The sequence below is a fragment of the Eptesicus fuscus genome, chromosome 2, assembly GCF_027574615.1.
Source record: "Eptesicus fuscus isolate TK198812 chromosome 2, DD_ASM_mEF_20220401, whole genome shotgun sequence".
NCBI classification, from domain to species: Eukaryota; Metazoa; Chordata; class Mammalia; order Chiroptera; family Vespertilionidae; genus Eptesicus; species Eptesicus fuscus.
The window spans coordinates 34081997-34095289 of NC_072474.1; the positions used below are offsets into that span (position 1 = coordinate 34081997).

Genomic DNA, 13293 nt, shown 5'->3' on the forward strand with positions numbered 1-13293 from the left:
AATAGTCCAGTTTACATCTGTTAAGAATCTTTCAATGGACAATGTAGTGTCTCATATTTTCTAGAATAACTCAGGAAATCAAGGTACAGAGAAGTGGTTCGCCTAGGTTAGAGAATTATCTTCTTACTCCTACTTCTAGGTATTTCTGCACCACCTCCTAGAGATTACAGCTTTATTAAAGTTGCAGAATTTATTAGGTGATAGCTGATTGTCCCAATTTATAAATTCATTCATTCATTCAAAAAAGAAACTGTAATGACTGCCTGCTTGTTGCCAACACTTACAAGGTACTAAGGCTACAAACATGAAAAAGTTCTGTGCAGCTCATAGTGTGGTGGGGAAGAGAAGTATATAAGCAGATAATTTTAACATAAACAGACAAGACTTTATAATATAATAAAGCCACATACACGAGTTGCTATCAGAGCTGAACATCCCACTCTGACCGAAGAAGTTGTGATGGAGATAGATTCCCCCAGAGGTGGGCAAGGATGGTAAAAGGAGAATGGTAGGCACTACACTGTAGATCTGCAGAAATAACACCAGGGGGCAGTTAGTACTTATGTAGGACAGTGAGATTCCAAGGGGAAACCAGAAAAAGTTTAAGGATAAAAGTGTTAGGAGTGAGGGCAGTAAATCTCACGTGATGGTCACTTTTTATTGGTCCAACACAGTGCCTCTCATCCTGATACTGCATTAGAGGTACTATAATGCAGGGAGGAGGGAAGGGATGAATTCTGCATGAGAGTTAGGAAAGGTTTCGTTCAGACAAGATGACAATAAACTCAATACTGAAGGAAACATAGGGATTTGCCAAGAAGAGAAAATGAAGATGGGGATGAGGGTGAGGATAATGATGAGTCTAACAGTAATAACAATGTTAATAACAATTATACTAACATTTTCAGATGATTTATTAGGAGCCAATGTATTTGTTTCTAGATCAGAAATTTTCAACCTTTTTCATCTCATGCCACCCATAAACTAATTACTAAAATTCTGCAGTACACCAAAAAATATACTGTATTCTTCGCCAATCTGAAAAAAAAAATAGATTTACTTTGATTGATTTACAAAAAAAATAGTAGTAATTACCTACCCTTTTTGTTCCAAATTGTCTTTTTTAAAAAATCAACTGCCTATACTTGTAGATAGAATTTCTGGTACCAAGAATTAACCAATCAGACACAACCTTATTACGTGATGTGATCAATAAAATACAACTCTATTATATGACCTATATATTTATGGTTCAAGATAGGATATTCACACCAGATGGCTATTGTGTTGGTTGTTGTTACTTTTTTATTTGACAATCTAAGGAAAAGTGGTCAGTGCCCTGACTAGTCAGGTATTGCACGTTTTAAAAATTCTTGTGGCACACCAGTTGAAAATCACTGTTCTAGATCAATTTATTCCTTGTAATATTATTACACTCCTAAAGAGGTAGGTACTATTATTATCATTCCAATTTGAAGGATGAGAACATTAAGATGTGGAAAGGTTAAATAACTAGCTCAAAGTCATTCTAATAAATTGTGGAAGAACTGAAATTCAGTGAGTATGACTTCAGAGGCCATAGTCTTAAGAACCATGATATAGAACTACCACATATAGTTTAACAACATATTTTAATATTCCAACTGAAAATTACTATCATTAAAATTCTGTTATAATTTTATGAATATATAATATATAAAATCTTTAAGGAAAAAATAAGTAAGGTTGTCTGAAATCTACCTTTGTTTTCAATATATCTGTTCACTTGTCAATAAAATCAAGCAGTCTATTTTAGTCACACAGATACATTAAAAAATCCATCAACTAAAAAAACACCAATTCCATTAACTTGCCTGATGTTTTCAATACTCCTTTCAAATCTGAGTGATTCTGAAACAGTGATAAGTGTGCCGGTCCACGTCATCATGGCTGCCAGAGAGCAAACCTGTCAGCCCAGCAAGTTTAACTCAATTCTGTAGGACTTTCAAAACTGCAGTGTACACCATGAAACACAAGTTCATCCTCAGAGCTGCTGATGCTCCTCACTGCCTCCCCATTTCCTGTAATCATCCTTGCTCCACTGCCTCCTTGATCTCTGCCTCCAAATAGGCAAGAGGCTCCATAGTTGTATCTGAAAAAGTTTTAAAGCATCCACAGGTCCTCCTGCCTTCTATTTCCCTCTGACCTCTTACTGACAAACACCAAAAGGAAAAGCTAGTGTAAAAGATTGTTCAAAGAACGAGCCCTGAAGTCTGGCCATAGTAACTCTTGCTTAAATTTTATTTCTAAATGTGGTGCCTTCATTTCACATCAGTAAAATAAAATGTTGGCTCATATGAGTTCATTAGTTATTTGACCAACAAAGGTCCATTCAGTTATTTGATCAAGAGAAAAATATATGTATCTGTAGAGGGTACCCTGCTGTGACTTAAGACACCTTACATCATGACTCATTAAATCATAATGGGCTCCACTTAACAGAGATAACTTCCTTTAATAGATTATACTTAAAAAATACATACTATTGTACATAGGGAGCAGTCACTGTGAGAACACACAGGCAACACAAATAGCCTTACTGGAAACTTTTTCATCAATGCTTATATCCTAAAAACCCAAATATTCTCTATGAGGGCTATATTTTTATTTCAAGGTATTTATATGACCCTAGCTGGTTTGGCTTAGTGGATAGAGAATCGGCCTGCAGACTGAAGGGTGCTGGGTTAGATTCTGGTCAAGAGCACATACCTTGGTTGCAGGCTCCTCCCTGGCCTGGGCCCTGATCAGGGCTCATGCTGGAGGCAACCAATCAATGTGTTTCTCTCACATTGCTATTTCTCTCTTTCTTTCCCTTTCTCTTCCACTCTCTCTAAAAATCAATGGAAAATATCCTCGGGTGAGGATTAAAATCCTATCTAATAAAAGAGAAACATGCAAATTGACCATACCTCTGCTACACCCACCAGCCAATCAGAGCAAGTATGCAAATTAACCCACAAAGATGGCGGCGGCCACGGAGCTGGAGTGAGCAGGAGGCTTGGGTTGCCCCTGGTGATGGAGGAAGCCAAGCTTCCCACCTGCCCTGGCTGGCCCTGGCCTCCGCTCAAGGCTACAAAGTTTCAATTATAGAAGATAAATAAATCTCGGATACCTCCTTCCAGCTGGCCCTGGCCTCCGCTCAAGGCTACAAAGTTTCAATTATAGAAGATAAATAAATCTTGGATACCAGCTTCCAGGCAGCCCTGGCCTCCACTCAAGGAGGTGCTGAAAAAAAAGGAGGGTCTGGGAGCTTGGGTCGCCGGAGGGGCGTGGACATCCTGCAAACAGCCATCAGCCCCTCACCCAGGTTGACCAGGTACCCCAGTGGGACCCCCCACCCTGAAGGGGCTGTGGCCAGCCTGCAAACAGCCATCAGCCCCTCAGCCAGGCTGGCCACACCCCCATGGGGTGAGGACCCCCGCTGGGGGGCTTGGCCAGCCTGCAAACAGCCATCAGCCCCTCACCCACGCTGACCAGGCACCACAGCAGGGACCCCCAGCCTGAAGGGGGTGTGGCCAGCCTGAAAACAGCCCTCAGCCCCTCACCCAGGCTGGCCACACCTCCATGGGGTGAGGGTCCCCACTGGGAGGCTTGAACAGCTTACAAACAGCCATCAGCCCCTCACCCAGGCCGCCCAGGCACCCTGGCGGGACCCCCCACCCTGATCCAGGACACCCTTCAGGGAAAACCAGCTGGCCCCCACCCGTGCACCAGGCCTCCATCTATACTAATAAAAGAGTAATATGCTAATTAGACTGGGAGACCCTCCAGGAGACCTTCCAGATGTTCTTCTGGACAAAGCCATGGTGGCAGGGCAGAGGTAGAGGCAGTTAGAGGCCAAGAGGGGAGGGCAGTTGTGGGTGATCAGGCCAGGATGGGAAGGCAGTTGTGGGTGATCAGGCTGGTGGGGGGCGGGGCCATTGGGGTTAAGCAGACCAGTAGGGGGGCTAGTTGGGGGCAAGCAGGCTGTCAGTGGGGGTCAGTTGGAGGTGATCAGGACAGCGGGGGGGGGGGGCAGTTTGGAGTGAGCAGGCCAGCAGGGGGGCAGTTGAGGTGAGCAGGCCAGTGGGGAGGGAAGGTGTGGGCGAGCAGGCCAGCAGGGAGGTAGTTGGGGGTGAGCAGGCTGGCAGGGGAGGCAGTTGGGGGAGATCAGGCTGGTGGGGGAGGGCATTTGGGGGCAAGCAGGCCGGCAGGCGGAGTGGTTAGGGGCAATCAGGCAGGCAGGCAGGAAGGTGAGCAGTTAGGAGCCAGCAGTCTCAGATTTCGAGAAGGATGTCTGACTGCTGGTTTAGGCCTGATCCTTGTATACTAGTCCTATATAATAAAAGGGTAATATGCAAATTGACTGAATGACTGGTTGCTATGATGCACACTAACCACCAGGGGGCAGATGCTCAAGGCAGGAGCTGCCCCTTATGGTCAGTGCTCTCCCACAGGGGAATGCTGCTCAGCCAGAAGCCGGGCTCACGGCTCACAGCTGGCGAGTGCAGCAGTGGTGACGGGAGCCTCTCCCACCTCTGAGGAAGCGCTAAGCTGTCAGTCAGATGTCCCCTGAGGGCTCCTGGACTGTGAGAGGGTGTAGGCCAGGCTAAGGGACACCCACCTTGAGTGCACGAATCTCGTGCACTGGGCCTCTATTATATATATATGTATGTATATATTTCTATGAATTTCTTTGTTTACTACTTTGTAGGTAAGGAATCTGTGGAAAGAAAACTTATACCTGCTCCTCTTAGAAGAGAAGAAAAATACATGCTACTTTTTTACTTCAATGCAATTTAAAACTAAGTATGATTTGAAAGCAGTGATTATTTTAGAAGGTGCATTCTGTTCACACTCAATTGGACTACATATGCCATCCAATAATTCTACCATTATGGTTGTGGGAAAGTGCTTTAAAATTATACATCAAAGAAATAGTTCTGTTAAAATCTCTCTAACTGGGAACTAAATTAGCCAGAGTTGTTGTGCAGAATGACAGCCTAGTAGAATTGTTCATTTTACAGAGGCTTACATACTATCATAGATATCTATATCTATCTATCTATCTATCTATCTATCTATCTATCTATCTATCTATGTATATAGACACACACACACACAAATATATATAGGCAAGAAAATAAAGCCATACAACTCTACAAATAGCTTAATAGACTGAATATGAGAATAAAGCATAGGTGTAATGCACCAAAATTTATCCTGTAATTACCACTTGAGCAATCATTCCACAAAGACAAAAGGTAAAGAAAGTATAATTGTCAACTTTAGGCCAATCTGAGAGACTCAGCAAAATATTAAACAAGAGCACAGGCATTGTAACTAACGTTCTACTTGGAACTGATCCTCTTAAAAACATCGTGACTTCCAACATAATGCTAAAACACAGAGATAATAAAATCAGCAAGGTACTCACTGCTGATGAAAATAAAATAAGAGTCTTAAACTTTAAATAAGAATACTTAAGATGCTTTAAAAAAAAAAAGTGACATGTGCATTGTGATATACCCCAGGACAAAAAGATTTCCATGGTTAAATAAGTTTTGTACAATTTAAGGTCCCTCTTAAAAATTCCCACCACATGTTATAGTATTAAAGACTCTCAAAAGTCCTGTAGTAAAGAAACACTGCTTAACTATGTTTAGCTCTGATTTTTTTTCTACTTTATTTAGCCATAGAGCCTATTTTTGTGCAATAATAAGCAACATTTACTGATTGCATACTAAGGGTGCTTTATAGGAATTAACATTTAATCCTCAAGACAACTCAGAGGTAAATGCTATTATTATCTCCATTCTACAGATGGGCAAACTAAGTCAGAAAAAGGTAAAATATCTTCACTGAGGTCGAACAGCCAGTGAAGTGGTGGAGCTGGGATTTGAACCCGGGATGGCCTGGCTTCAGAGTCTATTACTAACCATTAGGCAATACTGTTTCTATGGAATATTCATTAGAATCTAAGAGACTGATTTCTTTCCCTGGAATTCTTATTAACAAATGCTGATACACAATTTGTATCTATGCAAAAAGGAAAAAAAAAACACACAGAAAAAAAGTGTGAGGAAATAGAAATCCTAATAGTTAATTAAGTTGTATTTTCCTCTCTTTTTTTTTTTTTGTCCAAACTCCCTTCAAAAAACTAACAGCAGTAACGAATATTTACTGAATGCTTACACTCTGCAAGGTGTGTACTGAGTGCTATATATGCATTAATTGCTCACTTTCCATCCCTTTGAAATGGGTATGATTATCTCCATTTTACTATGAGGAAGTCAATGCAAATGTTAGCTGTTCTCAAAGCACGGTCCATGAGGTCAAAGCTGTTCTCCTAAAAATACTAAAATGTCAGTTGCCTTTTTCACTATACTGCCTTTTGCACGGTAGCAGACAAGCAATGGTCATAAAACTACTGGCACCTTCACACAAAACGCACAGTAGCAGCACTACACTAGTGGTCACTGTATTCTCCACTCACAGTTTAAAACAAGTTTGTTTTACTTTAGATGAAGCAGTAGAAATTGTTAATTTTAATCTCAACTCTTGAATACACATCTTATTAATATTCTTAGCGATGGCATGGGAAGTACACACTGAGCACTTTTCTGCACATCCAAGTACAATGATGGCCTCAAGAAAAAGCACTTACAAAATTGTTTGAATCATGACCTGAATCAACTGCTTTTTTCATGAAATATCTTATTACTTGAAAAAAACTACTGAGTAATCCAACTATAGTTATTCAGATTTGGGTATTTAACATTCTCTCAAAAATAAATGAAGCCTATCACTTTAAGGAAAATATCTGATAGTATTTGGTACCACTGATAACATTTGACCTTTCAAGCAAAATTAGAATTTTAGAAAATTTCTATCCCATAAATGTCAAAATTCACCAATATTTAAAGATTTCTTGATGAGGTTGGTGGTGATATTAATAGATGTGTATTTTTTTAATTGCTTTACAACTGACCACAAACTCAATGCAGGGCAAAAAAATTAAAGGGAGGTTTGCTAGAAGCTTCTAGAAAAAGAGATTGTTCCTGTTTTAGGAAAGAAGTCAGAAGCCAGTCCTCCTTTTCTGAGCAGTGCGACATGTGGATATGCAGCCTGAAACTACTGCAATAATTATGATTCTAAAGGGAAGCCAACCTCATGGTGAAGCTGACACTGCAGAAGGCAGAAGAGAAGTGGAAAGAAATTAAGTCACTGGCAATGTAACTGAGCAGCTGGATTAAATCACACCTGAAACCCAGCCTACCTCTGGACTATCCAATACAGCCTCTTAACTGGAAAAACAATCTGAACTGGGCACTCTGTTACAACATAAAGAATCCTATTTTGTATTGCATGTAATATTATTATATTTAAGATCATTTTTCTTTTTTTTTTTTATAATTCCATTTAAAGCTTAACTGTTCTTTTTTTTTTTAATTTCTTTATTGATTAAGGTGTCACATATTTGTCCTCATCCCCCCATTCCCATCCCACACCCCTCCCCACGGATGCCCCAACCCCCTGTTGAACTTAACCATTGGTTAGGCTCATATGCATGCACACAAGTCCTTTGGTTGATCTCTCCCCGCTCCCCCCACTCTCCCCTATCCTCCCTCTGAGGCCTGATAGTCCGATCGATGCCTCCTTGTTTCTGGTTCTGTTCTTGTTCATCAGTCTATGTTGTTCATTATTTCCCCTAGATAAGCGAGATCATGTGTCACTAGAGATATACTTATAAGAACTGAATGTGAGACGAGCAATAATAGTTATGCTGACAGGCAAATGAATCAGTCTGTAGTGAGTTTCTTTCTGGACCAACAGTTCTTTTGAGACCCAATTTCAATGTCCACCAGTTCCTTATGTGTACATGTCGGCACTGAACCCTCAGTTCTGGATGGTGGACAAATGGTGGTAATGCAGGTCTGACTCCCTCTGGTTTGGTCTCGGCCGGACCCAGGGGCACGGCTTCACCCGGACTCAGGGGCACGTGGCCTCACCCGGATCCAGGGGCACATGGCCTCACCCGGACCCAGGACCCAGCCTCACCCAGATCCAGGGGCACACGGCCTCACCCGGACTCGGGATCCAGCTTCACCCGGACCCAGGCGCGCGTGGCCTCACCCGGACCCAGGGGCGCGCAGCCTCACCCGGACCCGGGACCTAGCCTCACCCAGATCCAGGGACACACGGCCTCACCCGGACCCGGGATCCAGCTTCACCCGGACCCAGGGGTGCGAGGCCTCACCCGGACCCGGGAACCAGCCTCTCCCGGATCCAGGGGCACACGGCCTCACCCGGACCCGGGATCAGGCTTCACCCGGACCCAGGGACGCATGGCCTCACCAGGACCCAGGGGCGTGTGGCCTCACCCAGACCCAGGGGCGCATGGCCTCACCCGGACCCAGGGGCGTGGCCTCACCCGGGCCTGGGACCCAGCCTCACCCAGATCCGGGGGCACATGGCCTCACCCGGACCCAGGGGCGCGTGGCCTCACCCGGGCCCGGGACTCAGCCTCCCCCGGATCCAGGGGCACATGGCCTCACCCGGACCCGGGATCCAGCTTCACCCAGACCCAGGGGCGAGTGGCCTCACCCGGACCCAGGGGCGCATGGCCTCACCTGGACCCAGGATCCAGCCTCACCCGGGCCCTGGACCCAGCCTCACCCGGACCCAGGAGCGTGCGGCCTTACCCGGACCCAGGGGCATGTGGCCTCGCCTGGACCCGGAACCCAGCCTCACCTGGACCCAGGGGTGCGCGGCCTCACCCGGACCCGGGTCCCAGCGGGGTTTCGTCTTCTTGATCCCAATTCCTGTTGGTCAATTCCCTCTCAGCAATTCCTTCGGCCATTTTCTCAGAGCTCCAGGGCGGCTGCCGCAGAACTCATTGGGCGGTGGGCTCGGCGAAGCTCCGGTGTGCCCGGTGCGCGGCGGCGGGCTGGTCCTGTGTCGCTGCGTCGGCCCTTGGGTCTGCAGCGGTGGCCGGTCACCAAGTGTGCGCACCTGGCTGCTTCCGGGGCATTGAGATTCTTGAAGGACTCGGAGGTCAGCAAGCGCGGAGTCTCCCACCCCATGTCTCCCAGGGGCTCGTCTGTCCGTGCTCAGCAGCGAGTGGAGCCGTCCCCTCAGCCGGAGACCGCCGGGGGAACTGCGCCGAGCACGTTCCAGGCCGCCATTGTGTCGCCTGAGCCGTAGTTCTTAAAGTGTGGTCTTTGGGTCACCAGCATCAGCATCATCCTGCGTACCCCTCTCTTTTATTCTAGTTGTAGAGCATCTGCTCAGCCAGCCCTCTGGTGGTTCTGGATGGTGTCTGCTCTGCTCTCCCGTCGTAGTCTCAAAATTGTTGTGGTAGGCAACAATCAGGCTTCTGCCCTATGCCTCCAACTTGGTCCTCCTTTGTATAGTTAAGTCTTGATTGTTGTTGGTGTCACTGGGAGGAATTGTCCTCCAGGCCAATTGGCCGTGAGGACCCTCTTTGTCTATAAAGGAAGAGTTGCTGTGCAGGAGACACGTTTATGGGCCGAGTCTTGGTGCAGCAATGCTTTGGCGCTCACTGAGTCTGCCTCTTGAATGTGTCCCTTATGCGAGTGGTTGAAATCTGGTGTCATCTCACACCGACCACTAGATGCCCTCGTTTCTGGGTCTCCAATGGAGTGTAGGTCAGCTACTGCCTGAGGCCACTCAGCACGGAAAAGCCTCTGTGCTCAGCTTGGATGGGGCGGAGTTACAGGGTGGAGCCTACAACCTTGGCTTCCAGTCAGCCCCGCCCTTTGAGGTTCCTGTGTCTCAGTATCCTGTACTCCCTGCAAACACCTCTGAGAGAAAAGCGCCCTGGAGTTTCGCCTGAAGATCATTTTTCTTGAATAATTGGTGTTTACTGCATGTAACATGATTATATTTAAAATCGTTTTTCTTAAGATATTAAGGTTTATTGCATGTGACATTATTATATTTAAGATCGTCTTTCTTGAAATATTAAAAAATAAAAATAAATAAAAATAAGTGAGTTATGAGATACATATATATATTATATCTGATAGATGTACATATATATCATACATACATATGCATATATGTCATGTATACTAATCCATAATTTGTATGTTTAAAAATTTTTCAGTCTGTGATCTGCCTTGTAACCTTATATGTTGTTTATTACTAAACAGAACCTTAACATTTTTAAAAAAAGAATCCTATTTTGAGGCATTCTACTAAAATTCAATTAAACTAAAGTTTTTTAAGAATATGAATGTAACAGTTTTATAATTAAACAGAAACTTGTACTGGGAAAATCCACATTGAACTTGTATAGTTTCACCAGAAAGTAACATTATTTTTAATTACCTTTTCAGTGTTCTTGTACTTTTCCCATCCTTTTAGCATTTTCAACCACTTAGCAGTTCGTTCAATTTCCAGGTGCTTTTGCTAAAATAAAATAGAAATTTATTGTTACTATTTGTTCAAGGCTTCTTTACTTACAAATTTCAAAACAATGTCAAAGAAAATGCTGCTAAAAAAGGACTGCTGAAAGAGTTATGCTATATTAAATAGCAATTATTCTATTATTAAGTTGTATTAATAATTTTACAGTTGTATCAATGGAATTCCATAGCGAAAATTAAAGATATACAGGAGGTACTTCACTGGGGATGTAAAGAGAAAGGAATTGTTGAAATTTTCCAACATGCTCTATTCTACAAATTTAAACCAAAAGGAAATTTTAAAATATTTTGAACTATCTTTTAACAACAAAAATACAACTTCAAAATCTCATTTTCTTCCCTTTTCCCCCACCCCACACATTTTACTGAGTTCTAGCATCATAATGTTTTCAGTGACAGAATTGGTTTTTTAAAGAATTGGGTATTTCTTAATTCGTGGAGTGATTAATATCACGATGCTACTGAAAAATTATACAAAAGTAACACTTGCTGCTGAAAAAGAAAGTTCGCCATTTGCCCAGGGTGACTGGTATGGAAACATGCTGTGACAGGTGCTGTCACACAGTGTCAGGAAGGGTGAGAGTAAGGTTATGGTGGAGGGAGTCGTCAAACCCGCCTGATGGATGGCAGAAGATGAGCCTTTCATAAGGTGTGGAAGGATTATCAAGATTTTCATCAAGTGCAATGTGGGGAAGAATACTCTAAGAAGCATGAGTGGAAGGAGTTCTGAGATAATCAGCATTAGATGAGGCTGAATGGAAACATAGTCCTGTAGGTCACACTAAATTGAGACCTAGAGCAAAGCTGGGGAATGGGGAAGGTGGCACAGAAAGTGCTTCTTCCTCACTTCTTTGGTTGCCAGGAGAGGGATATTGTTTTCCTAAGGAACTGGGCCTGCTGTCCAATCTCCTACTCACTCCTAAGGTGGTAGAGTGATTGTGATTAGTAAATTTAGAAAAAAGAACTGGGCGTACAGCCCTCAGTCCCTATAACTCTCAGAAAGCATATTTGTTTTCCCTCCTTTCAGGCAAGAAAAAACACCCTCCTCAGCCAAGAAGTCTGTGGTGACCTTAGCCTATGACCAGGTGAGCAAGTCTGTCTCCTTTTAGGGGTCAGGACACCTGCACACCTAACCCACGCTCTTCCCTAGGAAAGCTGCTGGGATGTTTGCTGTTTCCCCACTGCCCAGATTAGTGCTGGGCACAGAGTAGGCACTTAATTATTTCATTTTCATGAGAACAAAACCTAGCATAATTTTCTCTTATAAGTGAGCTGAGATTCTGCTATTTTGTTCATTTTTCTCAATCCCTACATTTTCTTTTCTGCAGGCCTCTGTAAGTAGAATAAGTACTTGTACAGATAAGGAAACAGAAGCACAAAAGGGTTAAGCGACTGTCCAAATTCCCCCATTTAGTAAGTTCAAGTTTGAAGGGAGTGTGAGGTTGGGCAGCTTGGCTTCAGGACCTGCACTTTTAGCTCCACACCTGTCTCTTGCTTCCATTGTGGCCGTGCTCTAGCTCAGGCAATGGCACTCCTGGATGAAGGCAGTAGCTCCTACTTACTGTCTATATTCCAGCCTCAAACAGGCAAGGCAGGTGGCATATGCCCACCATCAATATTTTCAGACTTAAAATGGGCATAAAATCCCAAAGGAGAACAGTGCACCATATACTTAATATATGCTTCACCAAAATCCACCCTGAATTTGGAAAAAGATTATCACCAATAAGAATATTTTCTAGAATTTTACTTTTAGGCATATTTTTAAAACTCTTTAATTACTTCTTAACTTTAAAAAAATTTTGATGGGTTTTTCATAATAAAAGATGATCACTTGTGAGCAAAAGGTATTGTTATAAATTCTATTTTTCAAAAGACTAAGCATATTCTTCATTATATTAGTGATAAAATGTTGCAGATGGTTCTAGAAATATGTTTAATTTTAAAACTCAGTGGGGCACTGAAATCTAATTAATGTTTCTGCTCAATGTGACTTTAGAGAAGGCGAAGTTATGAAAAATTAAGATTGATCTAAGCTGCCATTTGGGTTTTTTTGCACTTCCTTCCCTGACTTATTCGAAGCATATCCTCTTCTCCACCAACAGGAAAGCATGAAATAATTCAAGCCAACCCAGAGTATAACAACACACTCTGCCAGGAACAACCCTGCTGAGATTTAGCCTGTCTCTTGCTATCTTTCATTTTTATGACTATGAATTATCAATTAATCACTTTAAGAAGCATTCTTTTTTTGTAATGGCACTCTTTGGTATTCTAATGCTTATTATATATATAGATAATTTTAAATGCTATAAATTCTCACATGCAAAGACAACACACACACACACACACACACACACACACACACACACACACACACACTTTTAAGAACCATGAAGCGTGATTTTCTTTCCCCTGCAGCAAAAAACAAAAATGATACACCTTGAGAAAAGCTCCCAGGCCATAGGATTTTAAAATTATATATCAGTAGTTGAATCTGGTTTAAATGTTAACTCCATGATACCGTCAGTTTAGCTACACCAGACTTGAATGCATGTGAATGTCTTTCCCCGCCCTCAGCTCATGAATCTATAATTCATGGATAAAATATACTTTATCACAAACATGCTACAGCTGACTATTCCAGAATTAATTGAAAACCATGTGACAAATGTGAACTCAAGTGCTCTAGAAAAACAGGCTGAGGAACAGCATCTTGCCATGAACTAAATTAACACCAACACAAACTAGAACATAAAAGCAAGTTAGAATTTCAACCTACAAGTTCAGAAAGTACTTGAAATTCAACATATCCAAAACC

General features: G+C 42.9%; 1 protein-coding gene across 1 annotated transcript in view; it reads right to left on the reverse strand.

The window, feature by feature from the left end:
• Window positions 1–13293, reverse strand: part of USP6NL (USP6 N-terminal like) — a 193689-nt gene that overhangs the window by 54547 nt on the left and 125849 nt on the right. The window contains exon 7 of the mRNA XM_054726458.1: window positions 10375–10455. Coding sequence (XP_054582433.1) covers window positions 10375–10455 — 81 coding nt within the window. The remainder of the gene's footprint in view (window positions 1–10374; window positions 10456–13293) is intronic.